This window comes from Entelurus aequoreus, linkage group LG25 (genome assembly GCF_033978785.1).
Source record: "Entelurus aequoreus isolate RoL-2023_Sb linkage group LG25, RoL_Eaeq_v1.1, whole genome shotgun sequence".
In the NCBI taxonomy this organism is placed as follows: Eukaryota; Metazoa; Chordata; class Actinopteri; order Syngnathiformes; family Syngnathidae; genus Entelurus; species Entelurus aequoreus.
The window spans coordinates 22,231,234-22,245,011 of NC_084755.1; the positions used below are offsets into that span (position 1 = coordinate 22,231,234).

The 13,778-nt window shown below is 43.7% G+C and overlaps 1 protein-coding gene across 14 annotated transcripts in view; it reads right to left on the reverse strand.

Annotated features, from left to right (window-relative positions):
- cacna1aa (calcium channel, voltage-dependent, P/Q type, alpha 1A subunit, a) overlaps nucleotides 1-13,778 on the reverse strand; it is a 212,350-nt gene that overhangs the window by 232 nt on the left and 198,340 nt on the right. For 12 of the 14 annotated variants that reach the window (XM_062036805.1, XM_062036806.1, XM_062036798.1 and 9 more), the window contains 2 exons: nucleotides 7,636-7,907; nucleotides 1-6,043 (listed from right to left, as the gene is read on the reverse strand). The exon at nucleotides 1-6,043 is cut by the window's left edge and continues 232 nt beyond it. In XM_062036805.1, the coding sequence (XP_061892789.1) occupies nucleotides 5,312-6,043; nucleotides 7,636-7,907 (1,004 nt within the window). In that variant the 3' untranslated portion in view covers nucleotides 1-5,311. The remainder of the gene's footprint in view (nucleotides 6,044-7,635; nucleotides 7,908-13,778) is intronic. The other 2 variants (XM_062036800.1, XM_062036801.1) reach the window with 2 other exon arrangements.

Here is a 13,778-nt window from a genome sequence, read left to right on the forward strand (position 1 = left end):
GAAAGGTTGCTTTTTTTTTTTAAAACATCTATTTATACATCTTTTCTTCTTTTCATATCTATTATTTCATCAGTCTGTTTTTCTTTTATGTCCTGAAGATGACTGTATAACCCACAGTGTGGCATGCACATAGCACATGCAGTTCTTGAGCTAGATATTTTTTCACCTTTGTGTGTGTGTGTATTAAAAAAACAAACAAAACCGTTTTTTTTTCTCTTCCCGTTTGCGGCTTATACGTTGCTTTTTGCAGACGATGTGTGTGTGTGTGGTTAATTGGTGTTGATTTCACTGCAGCATAGACACACACACACAAAAAAAACAGCGGATGATCAGACGTGTGCATGCCTCATTCACACATCACACAACAAGACTTCCTCCCTCACAATATTCACGCAAACACAAACAGACCTCAGAATAAAAAAAGTGGAATGTGCTGCACAAAGATAGAAATACAACTGTGCACACACACACACAGAGAAAAGAAGCATTGGCTACATAGCTTGTGTGTTATCTGAAAGTGTTGCGAAAAAATACTTGTGACATTCCGCTGAGGTTGGAAAGACACTGATAGGCAATTCTTTTTTTTCTTTTTTTGTCTTTGCTATTTTTCTCAGTGCATTCTCTGGTCAACATGTGATCGGTCTTCAGGTAAAAGTTAAAAAAAAAACAAAAAAACTAAAAATTGTAAGCGTGAGACCAAAAGAAGGTGTTAGTTTGAGGCACACACACAGAAAGAAATGAGATATTTACATGTGAGTGTTTTCTTGGACCATAAGAAGGCTTCTTGGACATCTTTTCACTTGTTTAAGGGTTAACTAATACTGGAGGAGTGACTGACTGACCTCGGCTAGACTTGCAAACGACACCTATCCATTTTATTCCGCTTATCCAAGCTCACGTCGCAGGGACAGCAGTTTCAGTCAGACTATGACCACATTACTGCAAACTGCGCCAGGGCCGGCCCGTGTTATAATAATGGCGACCGGTCACTTCATTAGTGGTGGTCGTGCTCTGCAGGTGTTTGCTTGTTCTGCTTTGATGGGCTGAATGACTTCATGGGCACAATTACACTTTGTCTCAGTTAAACTTTTATTGTAGGGTGAGTAAACATCCATCCATCCATCCATTTTCATACTTTTTGTAATCATGGTAGTTTAGTTTAGGGCAAAAGCCCGTCGAGATAATCGCTTCTTTAGCATCGCTTCAAATGCTGCCGTCGTGACAGATTTACAATTGTATTTCTAACACGACCTTACTATCTAAATTCATATTGTAGCCAAACGTTTCCTCTAACGATATAATGTGTAAAAACATTTGGGTTTTTTTTCATAGTTTTTGCCCAATTATTGTGTTTTGTTTACTTTTCAATTAAAGTTTAAGCTGTGGTAAGAGATATTAAACTTTGTTTTCCCCCTTCACCTTTTCATATAAACTTTTTTATCTGGAGTATAAACACATGACTCATTAATTGAACTGAGTTGTAATTGTCAAGAAATAGCCCTGTAGACATGAAATAACACCCACATAGTCACCTTTACAAGCTGCTAACTTTTCTAGAAAGCTAAGGACGGGACAACGAACTTGTCCCTTTTACTCTTACTTTCTATATTCCGGAGAACCAGCGTCCTCTACAGTACAGTAGACATTTGATTTTGGTCTGTTTATTTTGTCAGAGCTACAAGAGTGCTCTGCTGTTTTTAAGGACCTTCTGCTAGTCAAAGACCAGCTAGTGTTTTTAAGAATCGGCTACAAAAATGTGAGCCTCTCACAAGTTTTTGAACCAGTTGAATAGCCCAAACGATGAAAAAGAGAGGTCCTAAAATAGAACCTTGAGGAACACCACTAGTATAAGTAAAGAAGTTGAACCAATGGCGACTAAAGTAAACAAGCTACAGCAACACCTTAGTTACATGACTCGACTTACATTACGAAATAAATGTGTAACTGCCAAAAAGGAGAGGACTGAAAGGGGTGCCTTAAGGAACGCCTCAGTTATATATATAAATCCAAAGTTTGGACCCAATTGTTTTAGGTTTGCTATTAAGGTTAAACATTTCAATTCAAGTATTTGCCAATGAGTTTACAGTGGTCTAAGTTCCTCTATACAACAGGAACACTGGTGTTTTTAGGAATGTACTTCAAAAATGTTAGTCTCCCAAGTTTTGAATGAACTGGTGGGTCGGTATGGTCGGGCCGAACGGCCAGTTGAATAGCCCTGCCTTGACGTGTCACACGAGTAATGTTAGGCCCTGTCTACATTAAGCCGGATAACTCCTTAAACTAATAATTATTTAGCCTAAGCCCCTTGTCAGCTACAATAAACTATTGTTTAAGGTCCCCCTCCTTGGATAATAAGTAAGTGTGCCGTGTATTTCTTGAATCTCCGGCTCTTAGCTTTGTATAGACTCATTGATCGTTTACAAACTGAGTTCGGAGAGGATGTGAAGTCAGAAATAACGCGCCACAGCCAGCTTCATAACAACCGGAGCTAACCACTGGAAATATGAAGGCGAGTCATCCAGAAGATGCCCGTCTTTCTCCTTCTTCTACATGTACAGACGCTTGTGGAAATCACACATGAATACTTTAAGTGAAGGAAACGCGCGATTGCAGCTATTTCGGATACTACACATCTCAGACGGCAAGAGAACTTTTGAATGTCCGGGTCAGCTGTGATTCTACTTACCGAAAAACTTTGTCCATTTGTCGAAGAGGAGACAACGAGAATGCGGGCACCCGTGGATGTGATAAAAAAGGTAGTGTGTGCTTTATATTACCTGGCCGTCGAGTGGAGACTACGGAAAACAGCGAATGCTTTTGAACTGGCAAAGCAGACTGTATCAGTTATTGTCCGCCATGTATGTCGCGGACTCAACGTCTAGGTCCAGAGTATATAAAGTCACCAAAAACAAATGGACAATGAAGGTGAAGGCAAAAGAGTGAGGAGTGTCCTGACCAGATATCTAGATCCCGAGATTGATTGTTGTAAAATGTTCTTTGTCACATTGTTTACTTTCACATGTCCATTAAAGATTTGATTAATTTATGATGGCTCAGGTGTGATTCACTACAATAGGGCCCCACAGCCCACTGGATTCCAGTTAATTGAAATACCACAACACTGGATATTGTTCAGATAAGTTAAATTTAATTTAACAACTTGCACACAAAGCAACACTGGAGGTGACTATGACGTGCACATTTTCCGCGCATGCATACTAGGTCGCGTCTTAAACGACCATTGTGCGTGTGTGGACCAGGGTAAGGTTAGGTGGGATCTACCCTGGATAACAAAGCCTACTAAGCCGGCTTAGTGTAGAAGGGGCCTTAAAGACCGAAATGGGGACACAAACAAAATCTTGTTTATGTCCACAAAAAGCCCTACGCTTGTCGATCGCACGCTCTTGACTTCCCTCACTTGTAAACAAGACCCCAAAATACTTGAATTTCTCCACCCCTCAAGACCTCACCCTAAACCCAAAACCCCTGAACTGGACAACTTCTTCTTCTAGAACAGTGGTTCTTAACCTTGTTGGAGGTACCGAACCCCACCAGTTTCATGTGCGCATTCACCGAACCCTTTTTTAGTGAAAAATATATATATATTTTTTTTCAAATTCAAGACAAAGTTATATGTTTTTTTACCGGTGCACAATATGAACCGTGCATGAACATCACCTTGTTCAAAGAACAAAACCAACACAGTGCATGAACTCACAACAAATGACACACCTGCAAATCAGTGTGACTTCTGCTGCTGCCGTATCCATAATACGCAGATAGGGAGAAGTTTTTATTTACACAATGAGTCGGGTGTGTCTCGACCTCCGTGGCGGAGGGTCCGCCGAACCCCTGAGGCCGACTCACCGAACCCCTAGGGTTCGATCGAACCCAGGTTAAGAACCACTGTTCTAGAAAGTCTGTCCAAACGACGAACAGAGTCGGTGACAAAAGGGCAGCCTTGGCCGACGTTCGACGTACTGCTGGCCATGCCAGCCATAAATCAACATTATTGTTCTAATAACGCCTCTATTCAAATAACCGCAGTCCACCAATGACCACCCAAGATCATCTCCCACAATGCAATGGGTAAGAGGTGCAACCCAGAGTTAGTTTGTTTATGTTCTCCCCTGTTATGGTCAAAGAAAACAAAGCGTTTCTCTCCTTTCTTCACTTTCCCACCGGTCTCGTTCCCTCTGGAAGACCTCAGAAAATGTTTCCGTTAACGTCACGCTTGTCCGTGTTTACCCTGCTTTCCCAGTTGATCTTTCGAAGATCACCGCCGCCAAAAGAAAGAGAAGAAGTGCATTTCTATCTGTTATGAGTGGCAGGCATTTGGCACACAACATAGAGAGACGAGCAAGCCAAAAGTCATTTTGTCACGTACGACGACACACATCACTTCTGTCTATGACTTCCTGTCACTGGAGTGAAAATGAGGTTATAAAAAGAGGAATGTCATGTGGGGGAGGGGGGAACAAAAATGCCGGTATAAAAAAAAAAGGGAGAGAAACCTACAGGCTACAACAAGAAGGAAGGAGAGAATGACCTCCTTCCTACATATAGTAGATTCTCATTAATGCTAATATTGTCATTTCTTTTTTTTTTTTCAATCATTCATGCAGGATTGCACTGGTTTACAAGTCTTAAAAAATCTGTGTGGGGGGGTGCAACAGAAGATTCAAGCCTCAGTGTATCCAAGAAGAAGAAGAAGAAGAAGAAATGCTGCAGAAATCTGGTTCGGTGGTTCAACCCTTCATCGCCACTGAGAGGATGGTGTGGTGTGTATTGTTCCCCGGGTGGGGGTTAAGGACTTCAAGGGTAAACATCATCCCGTTCTGTCCGTCCCACCCACTTCCGGAAGTTTTTTTTGTTGTTCTTATTTAAAAACACAGATGATAAAACTCATCAATATTCAACAGGTGGCTGGGAGGCTTGGAAGTGACTTCCTCTTCTTCCAAGCTAACATAAGTTAGCTTTAGGAAGCAAAAAAAAAAAAAAATGTTTTGTCTGTTTTTTTTATTTATTTTGCTTTTTAATTGAGTCGCAACTCTTGACATCTTGTAAGTGGCTGTAGCTCTTGACCAGAGGCAGAATTTAAGACACAGAAGCATAAGTGTCGATCGCCCCTACTTCTTGCATCCTTAAAAGTAAGTGTGAGTTTGTCAAGTGATGAAGTTTGGTACCTCTTCTATATTTTGGGGGAAATATTTAATTATTTCATTCAGATGCCTCAGCAAGACCAGCATTTCCGGAACATTCCAAGTGTTTATAAAAGTACTGCATTCCGTCACTCCCACATCCCCAGAGGCTAGCACCAGTCGTCCTGCTGCTTCTCCCCATAGGGTTCATGCAGGCCCTTGCGGGGTCCTCTAGGGTGTGCCCCCGGGGGCGGGACCTTGTGAGGCCCACTATGTTGGGGTCCTTGGAGATGTGTGGAGGGCGATGAAGAGCGGTAGCCATTGGGAAGACGGCGCTGGGCAGACGGCTGCACTTGGCCCTGAAGAGGGGCAGTAGAAGGGGGTGCGTGGTGGACGGTCCTAGGTGAGATACGGTTTGGCTGCGGGTGAGGCGGCAAAGGGTGAGGGTGCGGGTTGTTTACAGGGTGTGGCTGTGGTTGGGGAGGAGGCGGCAGTGTGTGGCTCGCTAAAGGATGTGGGTGGGGGTTGCTGACTGGTTCATGTGTGGGCGCGTAATTTTGGTTATAAAAGCAGCCGTCCCCTTCTATGGAGCCTCCACCTGTGTCCCCCCAGCGAAGCGGGGGGTGATGACCCTGGCGGGGCGCGCCATGGTGAGTCATCGGGACGCCAGCAAGAGGAACCTGGCCTTGAGGGGGATCGGGAGATAACCGCCGGGGTGCCGGGGCCGGGGCCCGTCCCTGCGGCCCGGCGGGTTGTGAGGGCACGGCCTTACGGACTACGGGGGAGTACGTAACATGGGGGCGGGGCGTCGCGGGCGTCTGAGGCAACTGGCGGCGGCCCCGACGTGGCGTGCTAGTCCCGGAGGTCGATGGAACGGGACTTCCACTGACCGAACTACTGCCCTACACGAAAAGTGAAATAAGGCAAATAAAAAGCACGAACCACAAATTCAGCGACAGAAGTCAAGGATGGACGATGAGGAGCGACAAGGGGGAGAAGATGAAGACGGAAAAGCCAGGGCACAATAAAAGCACACGTGATCACGAAAGTAGGGAACGTATCAGTGCGGAGGATGAGGATGAAAATGATGACAAATCAACCATGTGCCATGCAGAGGAGAGAAGACAAGGAGAGGAGGAAAAAGGGTTGATTTCTGGAGCAGTAGAAGTTGAACCATGCATAAAATATATCCATAAACTCTATACAGTGGAACCTTGATTTATGAACCCCACATGATACGAACTTTTCCATTCATCAATCACAGACCAAATAAAAATGTGCTTTGTTGTACGAACTTTGTCTTAGTGTACGACCGTTTCAATCACCCACTGCGTGCTTGCAGTGCAGCCATTTTGTGCCCGGCAGCACACCCGTTGTGGGCGGGTTGATCGATTTCCGGTGCTCATTCAGTCAGCAGAGCGGTGTTGTTGCTTCTTTAGCCTTTTTACAGCATTTTTGCTGGATCCACATGAGCCAAAAAAAAGCAACGGGCAAGCGATGTGTGGTTTGAAACATCCAGGAACTATCCACAGCGTTGTCAACACTTCCCTCGTCACTTCGCTGCATGCCAAGAAGATTAACCAACAAGCTAAAGTGGATTTTATTTTTTATTCCTAATCATTGTAGCGCCCTGGCTGTTGAAGTTTTGTAGTTTCAAACTGTGAGTGCACCACAGGCCTAGTGACAATATGTGTGCGTGTTTGCAGGGCGGCTGAATATGAGGACTGTTGAGCGCTTTATATTGTGTTCAAAGTGTTCAAACCTTTGCTAAAATGTGAACTTTCGATGACGATGGAATCCATTATTAATGTTTACATTGTTCCTTATGTAGAAATTCGCTTCAATATCCAAATTTTTCTATTTATGAACCGTGTCCAAGAACCAATTAAGTTCGTAAATTGAGGTTCCACTGTATACGGCTTGCAATTAATACTTATTAAGTCTAGGGATCAGCCACTTATCAATCTTTCACCTGACACAAAAATGTAACTCAGAACTAAAACCAACAACTTAAGTAACCAAATGCTAACTAAAGTTAGTTAAATAAATATAAATATACAGTACATATTTTTTGATCCTTTACTGGATGTAAAATCTGAAAAATAATTGTTAAAGGGTGTAACTCATTTTGTTCTGTTTAAAAACAAATTATGTTGGAAAATGCATTGGGAGTGAGGGGAGAGGGGAGAGCATTCCAGTGCACAAATATACATAGTAATGCATATTTGTTGGGTTTTTCATATATATGTTGAATAATCTGAATATTATCTGTATGGAAAGTACATTCACCCGTCACAACATTAGCTACACAATAAAAATAGATCCAATAATGTATTTGGACCTGCGCCTAATGTTGTGACTGGACACACAAATACAAGTAAACAATGATACAGCTCATAAACAAATGGTTACTTGTGTTTGCATGTTTTCAGTATGTACACGTACATGATCGTTCAACAATATATTACCGTTGTCAAATAACCCAAAAGCCCACCTGTCTGTGCGTCATGCAGTCACGACCCTCGCTGGGGGATCGCGACCAGCGCTGGTCCCTTTCTCGCTCCCTCTCCCGGTCGGGCTCTCTGTCGCGGGAGTGTTTGCGGCCGTAGTCGCCTCCTCGCTCGGCGGCGTACCGTTCTTTGTCCACTGAACCGTGATGGTGATGATGGTGGTGATGGTGTTTGCGGTCTTTGGAGCGACCGCGGTCTCGGTCTCGATCCCGGTCCTTGGACATCAGGTCACCTGACTGGGTGGTGGTGTTAATGTCTGTGCCGAAACAAGATGGTGGACTTAAGTACTGCAAATATATAGCTGGAGTATGCACAAATTATTGATGAATTTACAAAGAGGCCAGTGACCAAATAAGCAATCTACGGAAAATTTACATGGATAAAGGGTTACTGTTCTGTTTTTTCCCCACATATTGTCTACCGTAAACAAACTGAAGGCTTTGTTGAAGAAATAAAAATGTAACCAAAAACTGAACCAACAAAAAAGTATATCAGTTTTGCTTTTGGAAACTAATTTAGTCAAATATCCTTGAGTTGAGTTGAGTTGAGTTTGAGTTTATTACGAACATGCAAGCATACAACATGATACATCACAATTTCCAGTTTCTCTTTTCAACATGTTCGAAAAGGAGTAGGAAGAAGCAAAGCTTATTTAATCCTACCCCTTTTCTTTTACATAACAGTTGCTAAAACTTTTGTTCACTTCCTGTTCTCAATTTATTCACAATATACTCCATAATTAATCTCAATAAAAATACATAAATAAATCATAATTGGTGAAGTAAGTTATATTTCCTATGATGAGATGAGTAAGATTATTTTGAGAATGAATGAATGGATGAATGAAATAAATTCAGAATGTTTATCATGGTTCTTCTTCTTTGTACTTTGTACTTTCCATAATTTAACTCCACATACAGATATACTGAAGGTCTTAAGTGTTGTACGTGCATACAAATGTTTTAAAGTACATTTTTCTCTAAGATTATATTTCTCCTCTTTTGTTGAGAAGAATTGTTGTATATTCTCGGGTAGCAGGTTATAGTTTGCTTTGTGTATAATTTTAGCTGTTTGCAAATTCACTATGTTGTGGAATTTCAGTATCTTTGATTCAATAAATAAAGGATTTGTATGTTCTCTATATCCAACATTATGTATTCTTACCTTGAGCATTGGCCGATACTAATATTAACCAATACCATATTAGCACAAATCAAACATTTATTATTTTCAGTGGCGGGCCGTCCGTTTCCCACCTAGGCCTTCTGTGATGTCCTACTTAGTCTGACTTCACCTCTCAAAATACCGTAACTGATGTCACCACATGGACACGGCTCGAGATACTATACAGAAACACACTTGCACACATGCACGCATTTTAACCCCTGAACACGCCTCGCCTCTCTTCAGTCTCACGTAACGTCAGGACACCCCTCTCATCTCACAAACGCGTTGCATGACGTGCACAAAAATCATCGAGCTGCAACAATGCATTAGGCTGACTGTTGCAACGCACCGGCCATTTGCCAGTATTCAACATCAAACAACTGTGCCTCAACCACGACTATCATTGCTGGCCTGCGACAGAAATTATAGCCAAATAATAGATTCTGTGAGCATAGCTCCAAAGTACGGATTTTGCGTTGATTTAATGTGCGTACAAAAGTAAACATTGACATGCGCAAAGGCAGTAATACTGTATATTAAGGGTGTAACGGTCCACAAAAATTTCGGTTCGGTACGTACCTCGGTTTAGAGGTCACGGTTCGGTTCATTTTCGGTACAGTAAGAAAACAACAAAATATACATTTTATGGTTATTTCCATCCATCCATCCATCTTCTTCCGCTTATCCGAGGTCGGATCACAGGGGCAGCAGCCTAAGCAGGGAAGCCCAGACTTCCCTCTCCCCAGCCACTTCGTCCAGCTCCTCCCGGGGGATCCCGAGGCGTTCCCAGGCCAGCTGGGAGACATAGTCTTCCCAACGTGTCCTGGGTCTTCCCCGTGGCCTCCTACCGGTCGGACGTGCCCTAAATACCTCCCTAGGGAAGCGTTCGGGTGGCATCCTGACCAGATGCCCGAACCACCTCATCTGGCTTCTCTCGATGTGGAGGAGCAGCGGCTTTACTTTGAGTTCCTCCCGGATGGCAGAGCTCCTCACCCTATCTCTAAGGGAGAGACCCGCCACCCGGCGGAGGAATCTCATTTCGGCCGCTTGTACCCGTGATCTTGTCCTTTTGGTCATAACCCAAAGCTCATGACCATAGGTGAGGATGGGAACGTAGATCGACCGGTAAATTGAGAGTTTTGCCTTCCGGTTCAGCTCCTTCTTCACCACAACGGATCGATACAGCGTCCGCATTACTGAAGACGCCGCACCGATCCACCTGTCGATCTCACGATCCACTCTTCCCCCACTCGTGAACAAGACTCCGAGGTACTTGAACTCCTCCAATTGGGGCAAGATCTCCGTCCCAACCCGGAGATGGCACTCCACCCTTTTCCGGGCGAGAACCATGGACTCGCACTTGGAGGTGCTGATTCTCATCCCAGTCGCTTCACACTCAGCTGCGAACCGATCCAGTGAGAGCTGAAGATCCTGGCCAGATGAAGCCATCAGGACCACATCATCTGCAAAAAGCAGACACCTAATCCTGCAGCCACCAAACCGGTTCCCCTCAACGCCTTGACTGCGCCTAGAAATTCTGTCCATAAAAGTTATGAACAGAATCGGTGACAAAGGGCAGCCTTGGCGGAGTCCAACCCTCACTGGAAACGTGTCCGACTTACTGCCGGCAATGCGGACCAAGCTCTGACACTGATCATACAGGGAACGGACCGCCACAATCAGACAGTCCGATACCCCATACTCTCTGAGCACTCCCCACAGGACTTCCCGAGGGACACGGTCGAATGCCTTCTCCAAGTCCACAAAGTACATGTAGACTGGTTGGGCAAACTCCCATGCACCCTCAAGGACCCCGCCGAGAGTATAGAGCTGTTCCACAGTTCCACGACCAGGACGAAAAAAAACCACACTGTTCCTCCTGAATCCGAGGTTCGACTATCCAGCGTAGCCTCCTCTCCAGTACACCTGAATAGACCTTACCGGGAAGGCTGAGGAGTGTGATCCCACGATAGTTGGAACACACCCTCCGGTTCCCCTTCTTAAAGAGAGGAACCACCACCCTGGTCTGCCAATCCAGAGGTACCGCCCCCGATGTCCACGCGATGCTGCAGAGTCTTGTCAACCAAGACAGCCCCACAGCATCCAGAGCCTTAAGGAACTCCGGGCGGATCTCATCTACCCCCGGGGCCCTGCCACCGAGGAGCTTTTTAACTACCTCAGCAACCTCAGCCCCAGAAATAGGAGAGCCCACCACAGATTCAACAGGCACTGCTTCCTCATAGGAAGATGTGTTGGTGGGATTGAGGAGGTCTTCGAAGTATTCCCTCCACCGATCCACAACTTCCGCAGTCAAGGTCAGCAGAACACCATCCTCACCATACACGGTGTTGATAGTGCACTGCTTCCCCTTCCTGAGGCGGCGGATGGTGGTCCAGAATCGCTTCGAAGCCGTCCAGAAGTCGTTTTCCATGGCTTCCCCGAACTCCTCCCATGTCCGAGTTTTTCCGCGACCGCTGAAGCCGCACACCGCTTGGCCCTTCGGTACCTGTCCGCTGCCTCAGGAGTCCCATGAGCCAAAAGAACCCGATAGGACTCCTTCAGCTTGACGGCATCCCTCACCGCCGGTGTCCACCAACGGGTTCTAGGATTACAGCCACGACAGGCACCAACTACCTTGCGGCCACAGCTCCAATCAGCCGCCTCGACAATAGAGGCGCGAAACATGGTCCACTCGGACTCAATGTCCAGCACCTCCCTCGTGACATGTTCAAAGTTATTTTATTTTATGGTTATTTATTTACCAACATTTGTAAACAATGGCTTTATCCTTTTAACATTGCTTTAAAATAGCTCTGTGTGTGATCCACCACTAGGCTGATCAGTGCAACAGCAGGCAGTCATGAATGCTAAGCATAACAATAACATACATATACACACAGGGTCGATTGCCAGGGTTAATGCAGTCAACATATATAAAATAAAAACTAAATAAGATAAGGCTCAGAATTGGTTTCTTAAAAAAACCTTTCTATATTTAAAGTGCAACATTTCCACATATAAAGTGCAACATTAAACTGATTCAAGTTGTTGCTCCTATTAAATAAAATGACAAACATTTTCTTGTAGATACAAAAAGTGCAAGATTAAACAGTTTCAAGTCAACTCAGCCTCAGATTAATTTTTCTTTTTCCCCCCCAGCCTTTAACCCTGGTGACTTTCACTCAATTTTCATGTTTTCTGCCAGAAAAATCAGTTTATCCACATTGTCTGCAGAAAGAGTAGACCTGCTTGCAGTTAAAATGTCTCCAGCTGTGGAAAATACCCTTTCGCTGGGCACAGAGCTAGCAGGTATGGCGAGGTAGTGCCTGGCTAACTTGGCAGTAAGAGTATAAATGGGCTTATTGTTCTTCCACCATAGAAGTGGGTCAAAATCTAGTTTTTAATGCAATACGGTCTTAAATCTGCTGCTATAATAACACCAACAGCATTTGTTATTGCTTTAGCCCTGCCTGACTCGCCGAGGAGAAGCTGCTTGAATGCGGTGGGAGCTGTGTTTGTTCGTCTTTCTCTTCGTTGAAGTGATGTTATCCATTGTTGTATCGCACCGCAAAGCCCAAATGTTCCCAAACGGGAGATCTTAACGAGGCAAGAGGGTCTTCCAGCTCTGGATTTTACATGTTGTAGTAGCCAGGTCGCTGCTAGCATGCCGTGTGTTGTGCCTCAGTGTGCATTGTTTACACAACGTGCGGTGCGCTACTTAATGTGTCCGTGTGGAAACTCGTTCGGTACACCTCCGAACCGAACCGAACCCCCCGTACCGAAACGGTTCAAAACAAATACACGTACCGTTACACCCTTACTGTATATGATAAAAGAAGTCGGCGGCAAAGAACGACTTCCCCGTTAATCCCCTCTTTAGGAAAAACAGGAAAAACCCTCCAGGTGAACAACTGATTTGACTACTTCTGGCACTGACATAACAACCATGTGACATGCGTCCCATATGTAACCAAAGGATGAAGAAATATACTACTGTACTAAGATATACTACAGTGGCCATAAACAGTAAACTTCTACAGAAGGGGTGCCCAAAGTGTGGCATATGGGCCATCTGTGGCCCACACACAACATGCCCATTAATAGTAATTTTATAGTTTGCACATACTGTTTAGTGTGTGTTATATGAATCTCAGTGGATCAGGCTATTTGTATTTGCAAATATACATTTTGATTAGAGATGTCCGATAATATCGGCCTGCCGATATTATCAGCCGATAAATGCTTTAAAATGTAATATCGGAAATTATCGGTATCGTTTTTTTTATTATCGGTATCGTTTTTGTTGTTGTTTGTTTTTAATTAAATCAACATAAAAAACACAAGATACGCTTACAATTAGTGCACCAACCCAAAAAGCCTCCCTCCCCCATTTACACTCATTCACACAAAAGGGTTGTTTCTTTCTGTTATTAATATTCTGGTTCCTACATTATATATCAATATATATCAATACAGTCTGCAAGGGATACAGTCCGTAAGCACACATGATTGTGCGTGCTGCTGGTCCACTAATAGTACTAACCTTTAACAGTTAATTTTAGTCATTTTCATTAATTACTAGTTTCTATGTGCCGGTAACTGTTTTTATATTGTTTTACTTTCTTTTTTATTCAAGAAAATGTTTTTAATTTATTTATCTTATTTTATTTTATTAATTAAAAAAAAAAGGACTTTATCTTCACCATACCTGGTTGTCCAAATTAGGCATAATAATGTGTTAATTCCACAACTGTATATATCGGTATCGGTTGATATCGGTATCAGTATCGGTAATTAAAGAGTTGGACAATATCGGAATATCGGACATCGGCAAAAAGCCATTATCAGACATCCCTAATTTTGATACTTGTTTATATTGACACATGTTGTGTTTTAGACTGCAAAATTGTTAAGGGCAGTTATTAGTTACAGTATGTTAGCTTGTGTGCTATTGTGTGCT